Here is a 22608-nt window from a genome sequence, read left to right on the forward strand (position 1 = left end):
TGCAGCGAAGGATCTCCGAACCTTATGAACACCACTGTCTTAAAGATAATATAGAGAAGAAAAGAAGAACATTTCAGAGAAAACTTTAATGTTTGTTGTCTTTGTTGTTCTATCTTTCCCCATGCACCTAGGTGGTATTTATAGGTAGAAAATGGAGACAAAGAAGTAAATAGTAATAAGAATATAGCCGTTAGCCATAAAAACCATTAACCCATAAATTAAAGGTCTATAAAAACATAAGTAACAGTAGAATTTTTATTTTAATTATTTATTTCTTAAATTATAATAAAATATTTCTAACAATCCCCCACATAATTTAAAAATAAAAATAAAACAAAATATATTATCTTTTAAAACAAAATATTGTAGTTAAGTGTAAGGAACCTTCCGGATTTGACCCTTACACCTAGTGCTTATAAACTTCCACCCGAGAAAATGCAGAAACTTGATTGTCTTGAACTACATCCCTTATGACCAGGTTTTAGTAAATAACACATACAATATCGGTGTTCATTATAGGTTCTAATCAGTGGGTGCACGTTACGGTCTTGTGCAAGTATCTTGTTTCATGAGTGTCACTTAGAGACTTGCCCATGTCTCACAATGGCGGCCCCACCATCACACTTACTAGGTAAACCCTCAAAGGGTGGTTTGTGACTCACACCCCTACAATAATTGACATTGGGTTTATTAAGAAGTATTTTATAAAATAAGCATAATAATGCACATACCTCAACCATTGGGTTTATTAAGAGGTATTATATAAAATAAGCATGATAATGCACATACCTCAACCTTATTATTGTCACAATTTATAGTACACCTCGCCATAGGAATGAGACATAAAATTTAATCAAATTATTTGGTGTACTTTAGTCAACAACAACTTTGTTGTTACCCATTGAACTCCATTCCATGGGATCGCCATTCATGTGGAGATGAGTGTCCATTGTTGCAACTAATTTATGGGTTATAGTCTCATTCCCCTCGACAACTCAAATACTTGTTGTTGATGCATCAACCATTTGATAAGCAGATCTGCAATATTTCTTTCCGACCTGACAAAGTCAAGAGAGACAGTACCATGAGTAATTTAGTTTCTAATATATTTGTCTCTCATTCTCATATGTCAATTTCATTGACATTTTTACTAAAAACTTTAAATATAACAATTTAATTGTCAGGATGCATTAGAAAAAGGAATAATTTATGCTTGCATGGTAAATCATGACAACAATTTTTTAATATATTTTCATGATAGTTCACCTCCATCCAAGGTTAAAACATAACCATAACCAATAGGTGATTTTGTGTCACCAAAATCAGTATCCAATTTACATTAATATATATCATTCAATAATCTCAAGAAATTGAACATATTGTCATAACTAGAAAAAACACAAATAATATTACATTAGATGGCAAAACAGTGAGATATATATTCATTCACTTTATAATATATAACCAAGATTTTTTATTATTAACATGTATGCTAACCATTGCAAGACACCCCTACACTTTGAAATATTATAAATGTGGTTCTTTTTGTCTTTCATAACTCATAACAAGTTTTATCACAATCTTTTGTGTTCAAAATATGGTAAGCAAGATATAAAATTTCACTAATATAATATTAGGCAAGCTAGAACTTGTAAAATAACATTTACCATATCAAAGCATTTTTTTTCTTTCTTTCATTAGCACTTACATGATCTTAAACATGATATCAATTAAAATAATTCATTTTAATTTCATGTCATAAACAATAATTTTGAATTCATAAATTTGATAAATGTTATATTTATTATTATTTTTTTCATATAAATATCAAACTAATTTTTTTTTCTTTGTGAATGCTAAGTTTAGTTCAAGTGTTTTCCATAACAATATAATAGTTTTAGTATGACAAATTATTTTATAATTTTTTTCATACAAAACAATTAAAATATATTCATGATATGGAACAACTTTATCAATGGTAAGAGTAGACAATATTAAACCATAAATTAATATAACAACAAAAACATTAGCTATAGACATCACAAAAAAATTATTCAATGAGCAGGAATATCATTTATCCATAATTTCATTTATTGTTACCAATAGAAATAGAAACAATTATACACATCAAGTTTTAGGCTTAGTTGAAACTGATTTAATTATAACCATAAGAAACACATTAGTTCATAAAATGTGTTTTCAGTCTTCAACTCTATATTATTTCTAATAAAAAAAATAATAATAACAAGATAATACACTTTTCTCTCTAAGAATGTTAGAAAATGATTACTCAAATAATACTAATAATAATACAAATATAAAATGATATAATAATAATTATTAAATCAATAGTAATACTAAAACATATATATAAATCAATGAATATTAATAAGAGATCAATAATTATAATAACAATAATAAATAAAAATAAACAAGGAAAGGAGTAGAAATATCCTAGGTTGAGGCACGTATAGCCCTATCCTTAGAGAGAAAACGCCCACAATCATATGTGTTTCAAATCATTTGTGTTTCTCTCCCAAGATACAACAACCCGTCAGATCGATCGAGTGCAGCGAAGGATCTTCGAACCTTATGAACACCACTGTCTTAAAGATAATGTAGAGAAGAAAAGAAGAACATTTCAAAGAAAACTTTAATGTTTGTTGTCTTTGTTGTTTTGTCTTTCTCCATGCACCTAGGTGGTATTTATAGGTAGAAAATGGAAACAAAGAAGTAAACAGTAATAAGAATATAGCCGTTAGCCATAAAAACCATTAACCCATAAATTAAAGGTCTATAAAAACATAAGTAACAGTAGAATTTTTATTTTAATTAATTATTTTTTAAATTATAATAAAATATTTCTAACATAAACAACTCAAATACAATCATGAAATGCATACGAAACATCAAATAAACCTAACAAATTTTGATTAAAAGGACTAAATCTACGTATTTTGAAAGATGAAGGACTAAATTGATTCAAAGTTTCAAAATGGACTAATTCCAAAATTCACTGAAAGTTAAGAGACCAACAACATATTTAAGCCGTAAATATATAGATATGATGAAAAAAAGTGTGATATTTATTCTTGCATACAATGCTTTTTGAGAAATTCCGTTGTCTTTTATGGGATTTATTTTAAGCTGTGTGTTATATTAACTCACTTTTTCTAAACTATCCTTAATTACTTTACAATCCTTTAGTCAATAAATAAAAAAATGTTGTACAATCTAAACTATGTAACCATTATTTTAGACCTTCACTAATTAGATAAGAAGTAAAAGGGTGAGAAAAATTGACATTATAATACTCCTTCCGTCAAGTTTAATCAATTCCTGGGGCAAGAAATGAAAGTTGGATAAGGAAAAAGGAATGGCACTTTGGCAAATGAGAAAGAATGGATTTCAAGTGGAAATAGACACATGATTGCCAACAAACACCAGTAGTACAATCTCACCAAAACCTATTGCTCTAAAGTAGTGAGTGTTAGGTGTTTACAATAAATAAAGTTCATCCTAATTAATTTCCGAATTCTCTTCCCTTCTTCAGAAGCATATCAAATTATTACGCCAAACCTTTAATTGAGGCTAACACAATCCAATTAGTTTTCCAAAGCTTTTTACAAGTCATAAAGCGAAACATTTTGTTTTGCATGTCAAGTTATTGTCCATTTATAACAATCTTCTTTCTTATAAACCAATCAACTTCTTGTCGTGACTGAATCAAAGAGAAAAATGACTAAAATCAACAAAATGTTACCTCAACTCATGTATATGCATAAACAAAAACCATCAATTTTTTTTAACTCGTGTTATCGGAAATGGGTAACCAGTCACTCTAGAGAATGCGTTTTCTCTTTTGTCGTGGTATCCCATAAAATTATTTGACGAGGAAAAGGGAAATAAAATAAAACGTTGTATTGTGACGGGTTTTGTTAACCTACGACGGTGGCCCACGATGTACATTAGTTTGTTTGACCCTTTCTATGCACATTGAAATTTATTATATGGAAAGAAGTTTGATTTTAGTAAACGTAAAATTTTGAAAAGGTAATTTAAAATGCCACATAGTAGTATTAGAATTAGAAAATAAATTTATTAAAAAGGTATTCTAATTAGCGTGTTATCATATCTTTCGTTGTTAACATATCAGGTCAATTGTCAATCTTCCAAATAACATGTGCATACGGTGTGAAGGGTCAGCAGCCACGAAATGGTACCCAGTTTAGGACACCATTCTGTTGGTTTAGAATTATATAAATTTCTTTAGACTTTGTCAAATCTGTTTCTTATTGTAGTTTGCACTAATCAATAAGTAAGAAAGAACTTCACCAAGTCATCATCATGAATTAGGTATGATAATGGGTTGAATCGGATCCAGATAATACATACTTAGTACTTTACTTGTAAGAAACAATTTATCTTTATCCTTTCATTTATCAGTTGAGTATTCATTTAAAAAATATATACTTTATAAATATATGCTTATCCGTAAATATTTTTAAAAAATATATATTTTATGAATTTTTTAAATAAAATATATATTAAATTAAATTAAATATAAACTAAATTTTAATTTTAATTAAATTTAATTAAATAAAATTTTAATTTTAATTAAATTTAACTTAATAAAATATAAATTAATTTTTTTAAAATAATAAAAATAAAAAATAATATGATATCACATCCAATTTGTTTAAAAATAAATATTAAAATATTATTATTCATTATGCGTAAATAATAAATACTTTATCACAATGCTGATAGAACATACTTATTATTTATAAACAAAATTTATCTGTTATCTATTTATTTATCTATCGAGTACTCATTAAAAATATATTTACAGGTTTATTTAAAACACATGAATATTCATATATACTTGCATACCCACTAATATGTAAAAAAAAAATATTTTATAAATTTATTAAATAAAATTATAAATAATAAAATATAATATAAATTAAATTAAATATAAACTAAATTTTAATTTTCATTAAATTTAATCAAATAAAATATAAATAAAATTTTAGTTTTAATTTTAATTTTTTTTCGAATAACAAATAATAACAAATAATATGATATCATACCGATTCGTTTAAAAACAAATATTACAATATCTATTATGTGTAAATAATAAATACTTATATATTAACTATCAAATTCCGCGAACAGATTTATTTTTGCCATATCTTTTGATGCTACCAATATTCCAGCCGGAACAAAAACGTAAACTTGGCTTAATCAGGTTGTTGTCATTGCAACTATTCCCGAGAGAGAAAACAAAACGCATTTATTCGTAGTCCGCAATTTTATTTTGTTGATTTTGGAGAAAACTTATTCTGACTCTTCTAAATAAAATAGTATTTTTATTTACTTACTATAAAACGATAAAGAGTAGGACTTTCTTTTACAACTTTAAGATAATGATATGTTGTTGCAAAGTAAGAAGAGAATATATGAGAGGACATAATCTATTCGTGGAATGGCAGTGAGTTAATTTCATGAATTTAAATGGTATAATTAGAAAATAGAAAGCTATATATATGTATATAAAGTGATAAATAAGTTGTAGCCTGTACGTTAGAGTTTCTATATCTGGTCAACGTTCAGCTTCGTCTCTGTAAAAACGACTGTTGCATTTTTTGCAAGTGTCTGTGCCCAATTAAAATCCTATCATCGCAGAACTGGAACATTTATCACGCAACGTGATTCTGCTGAACTCAGAAATTAATCATGGACATAGCAAAAAAAACGAAGGGAAATCGTTGGAAGTGTTCTCACCAAAAAAAGTACTACAAATTGTAGTTTAAATAATAGTGTGTAACCAACTAGAAATGATGGTGATACATAACCCGCTAAGCGTCATTTACCCCCACATATTGTTATCATAGTATTACATTACATTTGCTTTTAAATTTCTATATTTTATATAAATGATTGAGGTAATTATGGGTGTATTTTTGGTTTTGGGGGCTAAATTATTATTTGTTTAAGTTGATTTGGGGGTGGTGAGGTGAGATGTGTTTTTAGTGACATCAGCGGTGGCGGCAGACAATTAACGTATGACTAAAGATGAAAAGATTATTTTGAGGATTTGACGCCAGTGGCATGCTTTCGTTGCAAATGGCAATTACCATTGAAAGCGAGGTAGCTATTGAGAGCAAAAAAAATCCCAATCCTGAATTAAAAGTTAGCACTAGCGTTCCCCATTTAGGGCATATTAATGGTTAAAAATCCCTTAATTGACAGCTTGGCCAGTTGTTGCCATTTTCATCACTCCAAACTTAATTTACCAAATTCTGAAAATCCCGGGACCCAAATCTTACCCAACCTTGACCACGCACCCAAGGGAGAGGAGGGTACTTCCGTCATTGCGCCCAAACCCTTTCCAACTTCAACGTACGCTCTTTAAATACCAAAAAACCCACCTTCTTCACCCACAATTGACTTCACCCGCATCTCATTCCCTCCCGGCGACTCAGTCGCGGTGGTCTCTTTCCAACCCCAACTCGCTCCGTTCCACATTTCCGTTTCCATTTTCTCCTCCAACCCCGAAACAGAGACCCTCTCCTTCTTCTTTCTCTCGGATTAGAAGGAGCAGGTTTCAGAATTCATTCAGAACAAAGCAGGAATGGGCTCAGAACTGATTTTCAGAGGGCATGAGGCCCAGCCCGTCCACGACGCCTACTCGCCCAAGCCCAACAAGCCCTGGCTCTCCGTCACTCGCCCGATTCACTACATGCTCCGTGAGCAGCGACTCCTCTTTGTCCTCCTCGGCGTCGTCATCGCCACCGTCTTCTTCACACTCGTCCCCTCCTCTTCCAACTCCTCTCCCACCGTCCCCTATGACCCGCTCCCGATCTCCTACTTCGAGCGCGAGCGCGTGCTCGAGCCCAAGCTTCCGGCGTACCACCGCGTCGCGGCGGCGGTGCATTCGGTGGGGAAGGTGCCTCTAGGGATTAAACGGAAGGGACTCCGGATCGTCGTGACAGGTGGCGCGGGGTTCGTAGGATCGCACCTGGTGGATCGGTTGATTGCTCGAGGGGACAGTGTGATCGTGGTGGACAATTTCTTCACTGGGAGGAAGGAGAACGTGATGCACCACTTTGGGAACCCTAGATTCGAGCTCATCCGGCACGACGTCGTGGAGCCTCTGCTGCTGGAGGTGGATCAGATCTACCATCTCGCTTGCCCTGCTTCCCCTGTCCATTACAAGTTCAACCCCGTCAAGACTATCATATCCTTTTTTTATTTTATTTTATTTTTTGTTTTAGCATTTATGTTTTCAGGATCTGTCGATTGTTACGGGAAATTGGAGTCCTTAATTGTGTCTACAAGACCAATGTGGTGGGGACCTTGAACATGCTTGGGCTTGCTAAGAGAGTGGGTGCGAGGTTCTTGTTGACCAGTACCAGTGAGGTTTATGGAGATCCTCTGCAGCACCCTCAGAAGGAGACTTACTGGGGCAACGTCAATCCGATTGGTTAGTACCAGTAACAACATTCTTCTCTCACGTTCTACTCTTCTCCGGTCACCGCTCTTCCTGGGCCTGGGTATCTAGGCCCGGGCCTTGTTTTTAGATTACAATTAGAATATGACATAATAGAATTAGAATTGTCAGAGATACGCCTTGCTCTTGCCGCACACTCCCTGTGGAATTTCTTTTATGGGATTTCTTTTTCCTTAACTTACTTAGACACGTGGAACAGAGGTAAAGGACCACGTACTAAGAATTCCAGGGTCTCGCCATCGAGGAACCCGTTTTACTCGGGTCCACAAATGAAGGGTAGATATTTGTTGTTGTTGTCGTGGTGGCGTAGATGGCCATTTTATTTCATTGTAGAACAGAGGAGCGGTTAAACGTGAAAAGTAAAAACCCGGGTCGTAGAAAAGTGAAAGAAAATGGCGGGTAGTTGGCAGTGGAACTGTGGTAGTACTTGTAGGAACAATGGAAGGAGGAGGGAGGGGAACCCCAACGCTCAATACTTTAATTAATTATTTTATTAATTTTGGTACTTAAAGAGGGGTAAAAAACAAGGGCTAGTTTACCGTTGTGAATTGTGATGGATGGTTTTATGATTTTTATGAGCGTGCTTTGACGTGTGACAGGTGTCCGGAGCTGTTACGACGAGGGTAAGCGTACGGCTGAGACGTTGACCATGGACTACCACCGAGGTGCCGGCGTCGAGGTCATTTTCTACCGACCAAACTAAACTTTTCCGTCTCTCATCATTTTTCGTTGCTATTTAATTCAGCTGTTGGGTTCAGTTCAGCCTTACTTGATTTGATGGCCTTTTCAACTTGTGAAAATCAAACGGTGCTCCTATCTTACGTTTTTTTTTTTTTCAGGTTAGAATTGCTAGAATCTTTAACACCTACGGGCCGCGAATGTGTTTAGATGATGGTCGTGTTGTCAGTAACTTCGTTGCTCAGGTTGGCCTTTTGTTTTTTTTTTTATTTGAATTTGAAAAAACAGGTTGTTTTCTTGGCTTTATTTGTGTAATAATTGTCTGTATTTGGTGATTTTAATGCAGGCACTAAGAAAGGAGCCTTTGACTGTTTATGGGGATGGGAAGCAGACAAGGAGTTTCCAGTATGTCTCTGATTTGGTAAGTGAATATCGTTCTTGCCACACGTACTACTACTTGCCACTGGCCTGCATTTTGTTTATGATGAATTATCATATATCTTCGTTCTTTAGCTGAGAATGTTTAACATATCCTCCTCTGCCCCAATCTGTATATTATGATGCTTGTTGCACAGGGTTGAATTTGGATTATTGGTAGCTTTGGTCATTTATTTGGTAGGAACTTTAAAATAACTTCTCCCCATGTGCATGCTGCAAATTTAACAGAAGCAATTCATGGATTTCTGAAAAGGTTCCTTTCCTTTAGTAAATGACAAGGTTCATCCGTTTGTTTGAATGACTCGTTCATTGTGCGTACTCGTGTGTGATGTTTTCCGTGGCTTATTTCGCTAAGAAGCATTTGCATGTGACTGCAAAAGAGTTGGAAGGCCCCGGTGGGCCAGCTCTTATTATTGCAGTTTACTCAATAAAAAAAATTCACAAACTCAACACTGAAAACAATGGAGTATAAAGCCTAAATAAAGAAATAAATATAAGTGAGAGTGTCGTTGTAGGCTGAATTCGCAGAGCTGTTAAATGACACGGGTACTGCAAGTAATTAAATATTAATATTTTCGTCAATTACTTGGGTTATGATCTAGATCAGCATGCTGTGAGATTGTTGGTGTGCGTTCAGAATCTAGCTCAATATTTGTGTATTAATGTGATGTTTATGTTGGTATAGGTGGAGGGTCTAATCCGCCTCATGGAAGGAGAACACGTGGGACCTTTCAATCTTGGAAATCCGGGAGAATTTACCATGCTTGAACTTGCCAAGGTAAGTTGGGTTTTTCTTCAAGTATATTTTATAAGAGGGGTAAGCTTGAAACTTTCTTATTTTTAAACTAGGAGAAACTGCTCAAAAGAAGGTGCAAAGATTAAGAAGGAAATAGAGTTGCTATTGTTGTGTGCATACTGATAAATCTGAAATGTTCATCCGAATAAGTTAAACCTCACTATACGGAAACACATACACGATTCTTGACACTGGATACCAGTTTCTCCACTTTTACTATTCTCATTTTCCAGAGCAAATACTATGCGGTGCAATTTAACCTGTGGCACGATTGTTTCTCCAATTAAAAGGCCGTATCGTATTGTTGTCGGTGGAGTGTATATAGCTTCAAGCTCAGAGCTTATAGACCCCATTAATTGAATGCATCGATATACTTGTCCTTTTTGTATTTTATAATTTTGTTGTTCTGGGGATTTAGGTGGTTCAAGAAACAATCGATCCTGAAGCGAGGATTGAGTACAGGCCCAACACAGAGGATGACCCGCACAAGAGAAAGCCTGATATAGGTAGGGCTAAGGAGCTACTTGGGTGGGAACCCAAGGTGGACCTGCACAAGGGTCTCCCACTAATGGTTTCTGACTTCCGGCTACGCATTTTTGGTGACCACAAGGAAGGTGCAACCGTAGCCTAATTCTTGGCATGAATATGTTACATCCATCTTAGAGTGAGAAAAGGAAAAAGATAATATAGTTTGGAGGATAACCCTGGTCCGCAAAGGTCCATTAGTCACAGCATTGTATGAGCTCTTCTACTGTAATGTCCCTTCTATTGTTCTTCTCCTCCTCCGTCAATCTCTTTCAAGATTGACAACCACCCATGATTCCATTTTTCAATTTCCTGCCATCTATATTCTATTCTCTATTTTTTTTTTTAATGTAATTGTTATCTGCTCTTCGTTACAGTTATAGTTATCTCAACATTTTATCTTTCACTACTATTTTACTCCAACTTCAATGCTTTCCCACTTTTTTGCAATTTCATCTCCTGCTACACTCAAGTTCAAATTGTTACGAGGTCATAACCGTTCGTTGTCTATGATTTCCTTCTATTATTTCCTTAGTAACAACGCGATGGTGTTAAATTACTATTATGGACCCTACCAAAGGATTACCCCTGGTGAAACTCTTCAATTATGTATGTTGGTATGAAAACTGTACATTTGATTTTTAGCACTCAAGTATTTTGCTACAACTTTTTTAACGATTTGAACCATCCGTTTGCTAATTACTCACTCGTATAATGCCTCACTTATTTCGGATTCTGAAACAGTATCTTTCTCTACGCTAACTGATCCAAATAATGATGCCGCTATCGATAACTGACGTAAGAATACGAATATTAATTATTGTGCCAGTGCGGTTTCAAAAAGATGCTTATGGACAGTATTAGGAGTATAAACCAGGGGTTCTTTAATTATATTTTAGTAATTTATGTTTAACTTCTGAAAAATATAGTTTGTTCAAACTGTGTTCATCTATTTAATCAAACTCGGCGCGTTTAGAAAAAAGAAGCTTGATTTGACTTATGAATTCATTTATAATTTATTTATTTTGGTAAAAAAAAAATCCAAGTTATTTTTCGACACTATCAATTATGTATGGTAACATAACATTTTAATACTAGATAATAAATAGCAATCCCATGTTTTGGTTTTGACTAAATCATATCTAAGTGACAGTGAGTTTGGGATTAGACTACTGTTGTTGATGAAACGATTTGGGGCATGTATTATTTTTATGGAAGGTCTAGTGTTGGTGATTAAACTATGTTGGGAGACAGTATTGATTGATGAGTTAGTGATGGGATGTCTTCATGAACTCAAAGTCTTTCACATATATCGTTACTACGTGATGATGCAATCATATACCATTTTTCATGGAATGCTTGTTGCTTATTATTATTATTATTATTATTATTATTATTATTATTATTATTATTACAATTATCATTGTTTTATTTAGATTGAAGTCCATCATTATAACTTTATTTTCGTAAAACTTATTCTTTTTACTTATGTGTACGCGACAATAGTTTTCATAACAGCAAATGACACGAGCGCATGAATGTCGGGAACTAGTATCTGCACTTTTGCAACGCTGAGAATTTTAAAAACTATAATATATTTATTAAACTAATTTGAAATTATAAAAGTGTAATTAAATTGAATATAAGTATTTTTTTACTAAATTAAATAATAATCTTGTAATTGTTTTTATGATGAAAGTGTTTTTAAGTTATTTATATATAATTTTGACAAGATGTATTGTATATAATTATTTTAAACAATATACTAAGATTGAGTTAATCAAAATTAAGAAATCAAATTCAATTTTAAATGAAATATTGATTAGACAATGTAGAATTATAATTTTTACTTTGTAATAGTTAGTGATTTAGAAATTAGAATCTACTTTGCTAGCTTCATGACATTTTGTTTCCTCCGATTGATTATTAATTTTGTTTATTAAATTAAATATTATACCGTTAGAATGTAAAAATTAAAATATTGATGAAAATAAGACCTTCAGAAATTAGATTTGTACTAATTAAAAGAGTAAAGCAATAATTAGCAATTAAAAATAAAAAAATCTATAAAGTACATAAAGATATGTTGTTATTACATCCTTAAAATACAACAATATTAAAAAAAATTGGTTCATTTGGAATTTAATTTTGTTTAATGACTTCTACACAATTCAAATATATTTTCTACATATTAACATTCTCATCTAATTGATGGAATTAAAAGGAATGAAATGAACACGCATATGAATAAATGACAAAATAAATATTCAATAAAAATAAATTAATAATCAATAATAAAATAATCTATAACAATAATAAAAACACTTTTCAAATACGTGATAAATTTAGTTTTAATAATTTAATATTTTTTGCTAATAAATGAATGAAATGATTAAATAAAAAATAAACAACTAAATAAATAAATAGTAAAATAAGTTATAAATTATAGCTAACGTAAACAATGCCAGCAAAGGAGAGTACCATAACACAAATTATGATAAAACGTAGTGATTCATGAAAACATCATATTGTTATTTCTTCCATGCCTTTTAGTTTATTCACAAAGCAAAAGTGTTTTCATCATTTTTCAATCTGGGTTCCATTCTTGGTAGGTAGACTTCCCAGATTAATTGTATGAGGACTTTGCATTTGACACACTTTTTTTTTTTTTCTATGAAGGATTATACATTTGAGTGAAAGAGAGATGAGATATGAATGAACTTCTGGAAGTTGAAAACGATAACAACTCACCAAAATTAAAAAAAATGTAGAAACAGTAAATAAAATTAATAATGTAAAAAGAAAAGAAGAAAAAAAACTTCAGTTTCCAATAAATCCAAACACAAATCCAAATATCATAACGACAAAAGTTTTAATAAAATATGGTTATATAATTTTTTTTTCAAATAATAATAATATTATTAATAGTAACAATATTTATAACTAATTATTAAAAATAATTAATGATATTAATGTTTATCGTTAGTTATTAACTAATTATTAACAGTAAATAATATTACTAATTCATGGTATTAATAATAGTAATTAATAATGTTATTAATGTTAACTAATTATTTAATAAAATTAATAATCAGAGAAAAATGTTTAAATAATTTTAAATGTTGACTAAAAGTATAATATTGTAATTATAATAGTATTCATAATTATATTTAATTAAGAAAACAATTTGGAAATCTATTGATTGCATAAGTAATGTTTGGAAATATGATATTTATATTTTTTTTAGATAGTGGATGACAGTAAGGTTATTTATGAGTATTATTTTTGTATATTCAGAAAAGTAGGAAAGACAATTTAGGAAATTGTGTAGTATAAATGTAAAATGACCAAATAACAAAAAATATGTACACGTGTCAAAATTTTAAGTAGGGGTAAATTGATATTATTCACAATATTTTGTTTTCTTATATTTCTAGTAGATAATATATAAATTAATACTAGTAGTATTAATAATTGAAAAAATTGACTATATATATATTTAATAAAATTTGTGAAATTTATTCCAAAATTTAATTGTTTGAATTGATTTCTCTATCTTTGTTTTCTTATATATATTTCCACTTTGAATTGTTCGTTGTACACCATTTTAAAAAGAAAAATAATCACTACAAGAAAAACTCGATTTACCTACAGTAAAAATTCGTATGTAACTAACAAAAATGCATACGTAAATATATTACCTACAGTAAGAGAGTATTATCTACGGATTACATACGGACAAAAATTCATATGTAAATATGTCGTAGCTAAATTTACATACGGATTTGTCCGTAGGTAATTACATACGGATCTATCCGTATGTAATTACCTACGGATCTATCCGTATGTAATTACATACGGATAAATCTGTATGTAATTACCTACGGAAGAATCCGTATGTAATTACCTGACTGCTACTAAATTGCACAGCTTTCAACTTGTATTAGTTTTAATGAAACTGTTTTATAGAACACCTATACAAACCTGGACATAATAGTTTATCATAAAAATTCAAAACATAACTACATAGCAGAGAATTTATATAACATCAAAGTTGTTAAATACAATATTCGTACCTAGGTTTTAACAAACAAAGTCAAAGATCCAAAGACAATAAAATACAAAAATCTGAATACAAAAACATGCAGTGATAATATATAATACAAAAAGAAAGTCTACTAATAATCACGATAAGGACGAGGTGAAGTAGGGGCTTCTTCATGATCTTGTTCCACTTGTTGATGTTGCACTTGATTTTCTTGTTCAGCCTGATTCCCTTGCTCAGTATTTGGCTGCTGGAAAATAGTTTGTGCAACCGCTGCTGCTGGAGGTGGCAAATACTAGATGATCGCACCAATAAAATTTTGTATCGTATCAAATTGGGTTTGAAATTGGGAACTCATTTGACGAATGCGCTCTTCATTAGTTGCTAGTCGCATTTGAAGTTGAATAATCTGCTCTGGATTTACTTGCTGACTAGAAGATGCTTGTGTCTGTTGTATGTAACTATCAACACAATCATCATTAGAATCAACATGTCCAACCCTATACACTCGTCCCTTGTAAGGCTACAAACTACAAGCCTAATAAGGCTTAATCTAAAAAAAAATATAAAAAAAGACTACTGCATCACAAAACTTTTTATACAAATCTAAGTGATTTCATTTTCTCTGAACTTGGGAGAGAGGACAACAATCCTTGTTGTCAAAACTGATTTACTATTTTGACTAGTGTTGTCCAATTTTGTTGTTAAAACTGATTCTCAGAGTATTTTAGTTCATTTTCTATTAACCTTTGTTCACTATTTTTAGTTTAATTTGTTGTATCTATTCTCAGATTTTAGTTTTATTTTAGTAAATTATTCACTTTTAGTTGATCTGAGACTGAAGAATAAATTTGGCATCGTGTTAATTACTCTTTTTACCGAGAAATTGTTCCATTAAAAAAGGAATCATGATAAAATCACATGCCAATTCACCTTAATAATTTATTCAAAAAAATATTACCAAATCAATGATCGGAACACAAATTTCATTATATTCTATTGTACTCATAAACATTTTTAAAACTGAACTAGTTTTAAAATTTAGCTGATTTAAAACTAGTTATAACATTTAACTAGTTTCAAAACAAAAACTTTTAGATTAAATTGGTCCTGTCTTAAGATTAAATTGCTTTAAAAGTTTAAAACATATATAATATTTAACTTACAAGTCACTCCATTATTTCTCATATGAACAATATAATGTTAATGACATATACAAATATCTTAACCTAACAATTATTTTGACTATCTACGAACTTAGCCAATGGGAGATAATTACGAGAGATATTCCAATGTGGACATAAGGTGGTTTTGTAAAATTCAATTAACTTAAAGTTCACTTTTACTTCTGTATAAACTCATTTTTACATCAAATAAAAATATGCAATACTTGAAAGTTATATTGATCTTTGAAACCAAGATAATTACTTAAAGTTGTAATCCCTTTAATTCCAAAGAACACAAATATGTAAGATTTGTAAGTTTGAACATGGATGGGGATGATTCTTGTGTTGTGGGTGTGAAGAGTATGTGATGAAGGAAACTATATATCAAGAACCATTAGCAGATAACTGGATTATCTACAACTGTTTTAAGGAAAGAATACTCCTAATTATTTTTCATAAGAAACTTGAGATTTTCTCAAATATAAAAAAATAAATAAACAAAAAGTAAGAGAATAAAAAATGATTTATTTTTATGTGAAAAAGTGGCCTAAGCACCCAAAATGCCAAAACATTTTGTAAAAGATGAACCTTCCAGGTTCGTAATTTATGTCTTATAATTAACTAAATCGATTGGAATAATTTGGTCACAACAAACTTTTACTTTAAACATGTTAGATAATCATTTTCAATGGCATAAACTATTGATATAGGATATTTATTGATTTTAAACTATTATTTTTAATAGGAAAATTTAGAAAGCCTCTTTAATCACATTTAGCGAATTCTTTCTTTTCTTTCACAATGTTTTAATGACATTATATTAATACTTTTTCTTTCAAGAACTAAAAATATTCAAACATGAATTGTTTTGAAATTCATACGTACTTTTTATCTTCTTATACATTTTCTTATAATGAACTTTCCAAAGGAGAAGTAAAAGTAAAAATATATAATTCTGCTATGGTTTTAAACTGATGTAACCACACCTTAAAAAACCTTTAACCAAAATCAGTTTTTTCAACACTCTTCTAAACTGACAATTGGATCAGTGTCCCAGTAGTTAAACTAACATGTTGAACAAATTTTGAAAACATGGGAAGGAATAGTTACAAGGAAAACATAATAGGTACTAAAGTTGACAGTTACTAACTATCCTAAAAACTTTGAAACTGTCTTTTTGTTTGTCCTTTTACCTTCTGAATTCAAACCACAGAGACAACAAACAAATTTTTTCATACGCACATACACACACACTCTTCTAACTCAACTCCACACGTGCAAATACAACAATTCTTTTTCGTTTCTTTTATTTTCTCATTCTTGTTCTTGTTCTCTCTCTAAATCATGTTTGATTCTCTCTGCAATCCACACCTTTTTATTATTCTCCTCATCTGCAGATTCCCTCCTCACCCACCCCACAACCCATCTTTCTGCCTTTCTCTTCATTGCTTTCGAAGCCAAGAATCTCTTTGATTCCTCTCTTTCATTTACAAAATGGGTTTATGCAGAAGTAAAAGTGAACTTTAAGTTAATGCACTTTTGACTTGAAGTCACGTTTGAGTGCTAAAATCCTTTTAATAAATGTGTGTGTGAATACTTTCGTGCACATGTTTTATGTATCATTATGTGTTTATAATGAATCTTTATAATCCCAACATGTCCTTAAAGTACTGTGACCTAACCTAATAGAAGAAAGAAAAGAGGTATAGCTCTTAAAGAAATCCATTTAATTCAGGTTCGTGTCATTGCCTATGAACTGTAAGGTACAGCTCTATCTCTTCCATCCATAAACAAATATCATTGCGTGGTTTATATTTCACAAAACTAGAACACAGTCTCAGGAATTTCGAAAATAAAAAACAGAGATTGAGTTGAAGGAGAATTAGAATGTTGCGTGTTGAAGGGGTGAGGATTGAAGGACCTGAAACCAATAAGCTACAATGTAGAACTATTGTGTTTAGTTGGAAAAATTGACAAAACCCCTAATACTTTGCACCAGGCACCCCTGTTTTTAAGGGGCAATTAAGAAGTCCAGAACCAGCCTATGACTCGCTGGTTAGCAGAACCAAGGGCAGCCCCTCAAGGGTCCCACCCCCACCAAAACAAGATTACTTACTTCATCACTAACCAAAAACCAAAATAAACCAGTGTGGGTCAACACACAAATAAACTAATAACTTCAGAGATGGAAAACAAACACCCCATGGCATAAAAGTGTGGAAGACAAGACACAAAATACTTCTTCTTCACCTCAGTTTCTCGTCTGTCTCTCACGCCACACTTCCACTAAATCCTAACCTATTTTCTCGTCACAGATTTTTTATTCCTAAACCATTTCAGCTTCCTCCCATAATTCTTATCGAGGGTTTTGAACAAATTAACAATTTTCTTTGCAACTAACATAGATAAATAAAAAGGAAACACTGAAATTATGAAACATACCTTTAGAGCACTGTGAATCTTCCCAAAACGCAGCAGCTCGCCTCAATCCCACGGTAGTGCGCTCTATGCCAATTGTAAGAAAGAAAAAAGGGATTTAGGGTTTTAAGAATTTAGGGATTTACGTAGGAATGCAGATTATACTTACCCATTGAAAGAAGAAGAACGAAATCTAAAAGAAAGGAGACTGAGTGAGCGTTGGAAGTTGGAAGAACAAGCTTCTTCTTCTTTTTTTAGTGAAAGCGGGGTAGTGAGCGTGAGAGAGAGTGGTGACAATGAGAGTAGTGAATGAAGAAGAAAGATGAAGAGCGGTGAGCGAAAATGAGCAAGGGAGATTAACGAGCGCAAGAGATTTCTTTCTCTATAGGTGAATCAGTTCCAATTTTTCAGGAAGGGAGAGTAGTGAGCGCGAGATAGGGTATAAGCATATTTTGGATTTTAATTTTTATTAATTAATTATTTCCAGATCCGTATGTATGATCAGTAGGTAAAAGTTTTTAAAAATTATCTACCACTCTTATATCTTACATACGGATAATATTTTTTGCAAAATTTCCCGCTCTCACGCGCCAAAATTTCATATGGATTTTACGTACGGCAAATCGAGACGAAATTTATTTAGCATTACATACGAAAAAATCCGTATGTAAAATGATTTTTTAGATCCGTATGTAAAATCCGTATGTAATAACTAACTTACGTACGGATCCATATCCGTATGTAATTATCTGTAGGTAATTCACATTTTTCTTGTAGTGAATAGTTTAACAAAGTTTTTTTAATAAATTTTGACAAACTATCTATTTAAGTAAAATAATATTACTTTATTACTTTATTTTGACTAAAACATAAAAAGTTATTTTATTTAATTCTATTTGTTAAACTTTGTCAAATTTGTAAAAAAAAATGTCAACAAATATTTTTTCGAAAAGAAAAAGGTGATCAACATGATCTTGTATTCCAAGAATTATAATTCTTAGCATTAGGTCTTTCAACATTTCAGTATTTTTCGATTCATTCAATGTTTTTCTTGAAGAAATCATCAATAATTTTAGAATAAATTAAGATAACACTTTGAAAAACGTCTTTTCCTTGAAAGTCGAAGATGGAAATAAAGATTGTGGTATAGTAGTTCTTTTACCTATCATGGTTAAATTTTCATTGAAGACAATGCTCATTAAGACATTTTATCATTTCATTACCCTATAAACTAATCTAAAGCCATTTTCCCCTAGTTTGTTGTCAGTTGCAGAAGTAATTATAGACAACTCAAACATGGTAACTTCAATCTAAATTACCTTCAATCTTTCATGTAATGTAGTAAGGAATAAAGAAGTTGAATTATAGAGTATGTTGTCTTCTGTACTCTTTTTATGTTAATTTGTCTCACCCAAATCTAGAATAAATAAATAACTAAAAACTAGTTTGAACACCTTTTTTTTTTCTTTTGCAGCTATTGATAACAGAACTCACTTGTTAATAACCAGTACATGAATCTCTCGAATTTTTACCTATATGAGGCCTTTCAGTTGCCAAACATTGTGTTTCTTAACCACCATTTGGAAGTAAAAGTTCTGCAGACAAATGGATAGTTGTTGTTTCCCTTCTCTCTAGCATTTGCAACATATGTAGCATGCCATTGCAAATTTCAAATTTATTGCTTCAAACATATAATATTATATTAAAAAGTTATTGTTTCTATTGACACCAAACTAGGTTCTTTATGCATATGAGCTCAGTTACCACTTGTTAGATTTTTTAAGGAGGGGGTTTACCGGAAAGAACAAACACTAATAAAATTTAAATTTATAGACAATGAGTTTATGTGTCTTTATTCTTATATAGTGTTCCACTTTCTCATTTCTAACTAATGTGGGACTTAGACTCACACTTAGATTCTTAACACTTTCGATCCTCATCCTACCATTTGCTTCTTCAATTAGATTCAATATTTTCACACAGTGAAATATACAATTAACTATAACAAGGAAATTAGGAAGCATTCTCAAAATAATTTTCTTTGGAAGTTTTTTCTTTTTCTTCTTATGTATGTTATTGATTTCAAATTATTATTTAATACATATTTTCTTAGGTTTTCAAGAAATAGTACCTCAAAATCATTTTGCAATTTAAAAAAAAATTAAAAACAGAATTAATAACATGATGAAAAGAGCCCTAAGTCAAAATATGACGAGTTTCCAGCAACCATACCATGAAACATTTTTTCTTTTGCTTTTGAATTACTCCAAGATAAAAATAAGAAGCTAAAAAATGGCGTAATACCAATTAGTTAAATGAAAAGAAAAATAAATTACAAAAGTTGGAGTGTAATTTTTGTTTTATTTTGAATTTTCATGCCAGCAATTGGGTTGATCGTTACAGTTAGTGGTATCAATTGTTGGTCTAGTAGAGCGGTGATCCAACCAAGCTATGATGTCTCTAAAGACAAGTGCAATGTTTTCATCACTCTCTCCCGTTGCTACGCCATGACACATTCCCATATACATTCTAATGGTTTTGTCTTTGCTACTAGCTTTCTCATATAATGCTATGCTTATTTCTGGGTCTGTAACTTTATCTTTCTCTCCTTGTAACACTAAAAATGGAATTGTTACCTGCCAAAAACCTTAAACAATAAGTCCCAAAAAACACATTATTTTCTTCTTAACCCAAAACTAACACATGATTACAAATTTTACTTCACCTCATCTAGACTATCTTCAAGGCTCATGCTAGTTCTTATCATTTCCATTGCTGTTTTCAGTCTCGGCTTGTCTTGATATATCAACTTGTTATTTCTTATCTGCAACCATTATCAACAATTAGCTATTGCACTTTAAACTACAAAATGGACCGTACATTTTTAAGTTGAAAATTCCATTGATAGATAAAGGACTTTAAGGTATTGCATTAAACACTGAACAAATCCTCACCGCTTCTCTTTTGGCACGATCCTTGAAGGCAGTGGAAATGATATTCTTTGTGGGGACTATTTTCCACTTTGGTATGATATCTTCAAATTTGGTCAATACATTCACAACAATAGGAAATGGCTTCACTAGTTTGTCTGATATCTGATACATTTGAAAACTTTGTGTTAAGCTTCTCTCACATTAGTTTTGGTGGTGAATAATAAACGTTAGTTTTGCATATACCTTGCACATAGGTGCAACAAGAATAGCACCATCCCAAAATGAAGGATCCCTTCTATGAAGCAATAAGCACACTGAGCCTCCCATTGAATCCCCATACAAGAACCTAGGTTTTCCTTTGAATTCTGGCAGCTCTAAAACAACCAAAGAACATATATAAGAAGTTTGAAAATGTGTTATATGGTTATAAAAGACGAGAATGAAAACTGACCCCCAATTATCTTGAAAAAGTCTTCACAATCATCAACAATGTTGTCAAACTTAGTTATAAGACAACGAACACCTGCAAAACGTCCATGTCCTTCATAGTCAACACCAAACACTGCATATCCAGCACTGGCTAACGTTTCAGCAACCCCTGCATGCATCAACCAACCAATAATAAATCATACAAGGATCTATATCATATATCACCAATGTCACAATAGTAAATCATGAGAGGAACACGTTTTACCTCTCATGAATCTGCTACACTCCATGGCATAGCCTGCAACAAATAATTAAAAGAATAACGCAAAGTTAAACAATGACCCCATCATAAAATCACAAGGTTAAACACAGGTTTATATGAGAAATTGCACCATGACAAAGGAAAACAAGTGCTTTCGGTGAAGAAAAAGGCAACCATCTACAGGTGAAGAGTTGCAATCCCCTTGCGTTTCTGATGTATACCTATAACATATACAATTCTAACAATTAATAAAAACAATGAGATGAATGAAAGAAAAAGAACTGAGCATTCAAAGAGACAGGTTCAGAACTTCAAAATATTTGAACTTGGTATCCATGGAAGAAGGATGATGGTAATGTGGTGGGTGTTATAGAAATAAATTATAAAATCACAACTTTTACAATATTTATACTTGTTTAAATATTGTCCCTCAAGTATGATGAGTGGGGTGGTCATGGAAGTCTTATATTGAAAACATGAATGAAGTGTTGCCAGAAGCATGGCCACCGTTATGTGATATGCGCTTAAGGTTAGTTGGAGATAGATCAGAAGGATTAGGCTTAGTCTTGTCCCAATAACAAACACACACGACGGGTGATGTCTTTTGTTGTATAAGATTTTCCAAGGTTGCGTTATCTATTTTGAGTTTAAGGAAAAACTATAAAATTCAATTAGTTGGATAATGGATTCATTTTGTATTTGTATAAAGTGTTACGTAAATATCGTTCATAAATCTATTATTATCGTTTATAATCTGTTAAAAATAACAAAAAACAAAAGGCAGGAGAAAAGCTTAAAATGGAAACAGAGTAAGGGAATGGGAGAAGTGGTGACATGAGTCTGTTGCTTAGGAATTTCTATTGTACATGTAACGGATTTTATGATGTTGTGTTTGTGTGTACACATTTTTAAATATATGTGGATATTATATTAGTAGGTGACGATAATGTAATGTTATTAGGTTATAATATATAAAATAAAATTATATTTATTAAAAATAAAGTGAAATATATAAAAAAAGATGAGAGAATAACTGTTGATAAATAGAGAAAAAGAAAAAAACAGAAATAGATGATTTTATAAAAAGTTTTTAAAAGTAACAGTCAATTTTAAAATTTTTTATAAATAATTATATTTTAAAGAATAAAATTAATATTTTAAAATGTGGACACAGCAAGAATCTTTATATATTATTGTTATAGATTTGTTATCATGCTTGAAATTTTAGGAACTAAAGATGTTTTGCATCTTAATTTATCGATGAAAATTGTATTTTGCTCCCGCTACAAAGTAAGTATCAATTTTATTCTTATATTTTATAACAATGTAAAGTAAACGACGTTAGAGTCTCCTTCTTCTTGCAACTTGCTCTCCTTATTGTAACTCTATCTCTCCTCGCTAT

The 22608-nt window shown here is 31.4% G+C and overlaps 2 protein-coding genes across 2 annotated transcripts; one reads left to right on the plus strand and one right to left on the minus strand.

The window, feature by feature from the left end:
* Positions 1–6429: 6429 nt before the first annotated feature.
* Positions 6430–10403, plus strand: LOC114191009 (UDP-glucuronic acid decarboxylase 2-like). The gene is made up of 7 exons (XM_028080129.1): positions 6430–7243; positions 7342–7489; positions 8116–8195; positions 8356–8439; positions 8541–8615; positions 9318–9410; positions 9847–10403. Exons 1-7 carry the CDS (start codon positions 6638–6640, stop codon positions 10057–10059), a joined length of 1299 nt encoding a protein of 432 aa, XP_027935930.1. The 5' UTR covers positions 6430–6637; the 3' UTR covers positions 10060–10403.
* A 9539-nt stretch (positions 10404–19942) lies between these two features.
* On the minus strand, positions 19943–21543 carry LOC114191300 (caffeoylshikimate esterase-like). The gene is made up of 8 exons (XM_028080471.1): positions 21517–21543; positions 21337–21427; positions 21210–21242; positions 20967–21113; positions 20759–20889; positions 20537–20677; positions 20308–20406; positions 19943–20218 (listed from the first exon to the last, which is right to left on the minus strand). The coding sequence occupies exons 1-8, from the start codon at positions 21541–21543 to the stop codon at positions 19943–19945; spliced, it is 945 nt and encodes a 314-aa protein (XP_027936272.1).
* Between the last annotated feature and the right edge of the window lie 1065 nt (positions 21544–22608).

This window comes from Vigna unguiculata, chromosome 7 (genome assembly GCF_004118075.2).
Source record: "Vigna unguiculata cultivar IT97K-499-35 chromosome 7, ASM411807v1, whole genome shotgun sequence".
Classification (NCBI taxonomy): Eukaryota; Viridiplantae; Streptophyta; class Magnoliopsida; order Fabales; family Fabaceae; genus Vigna; species Vigna unguiculata.

Coding starts and splice junctions, on each gene's coding strand:
- LOC114191009 (XM_028080129.1), top strand. CDS start 6,638: ATGGGCTCAGAACTGATTTTCAGAGGGCATGAGGCCCAGCCCGTCCAC. Junction 7,244..7,341: donor TCAACCCCGTCAAGACTATC/ATATCCTTTTTT, acceptor AATTGTGTCTAC/AAGACCAATGTGGTGGGGAC. Junction 8,616..9,317: donor TCCAGTATGTCTCTGATTTG/GTAAGTGAATAT, acceptor ATGTTGGTATAG/GTGGAGGGTCTAATCCGCCT.
- LOC114191300 (XM_028080471.1), bottom strand. CDS start 21,543: ATGGATACCAAGTTCAAATATTTTGAA. Junction 21,114..21,209: donor GTGTAGCAGATTCATGAGAG/GTAAAACGTGTT, acceptor TGATGCATGCAG/GGGTTGCTGAAACGTTAGCC. Junction 20,219..20,307: donor TTGAAGATAGTCTAGATGAG/GTGAAGTAAAAT, acceptor GGTTTTTGGCAG/GTAACAATTCCATTTTTAGT.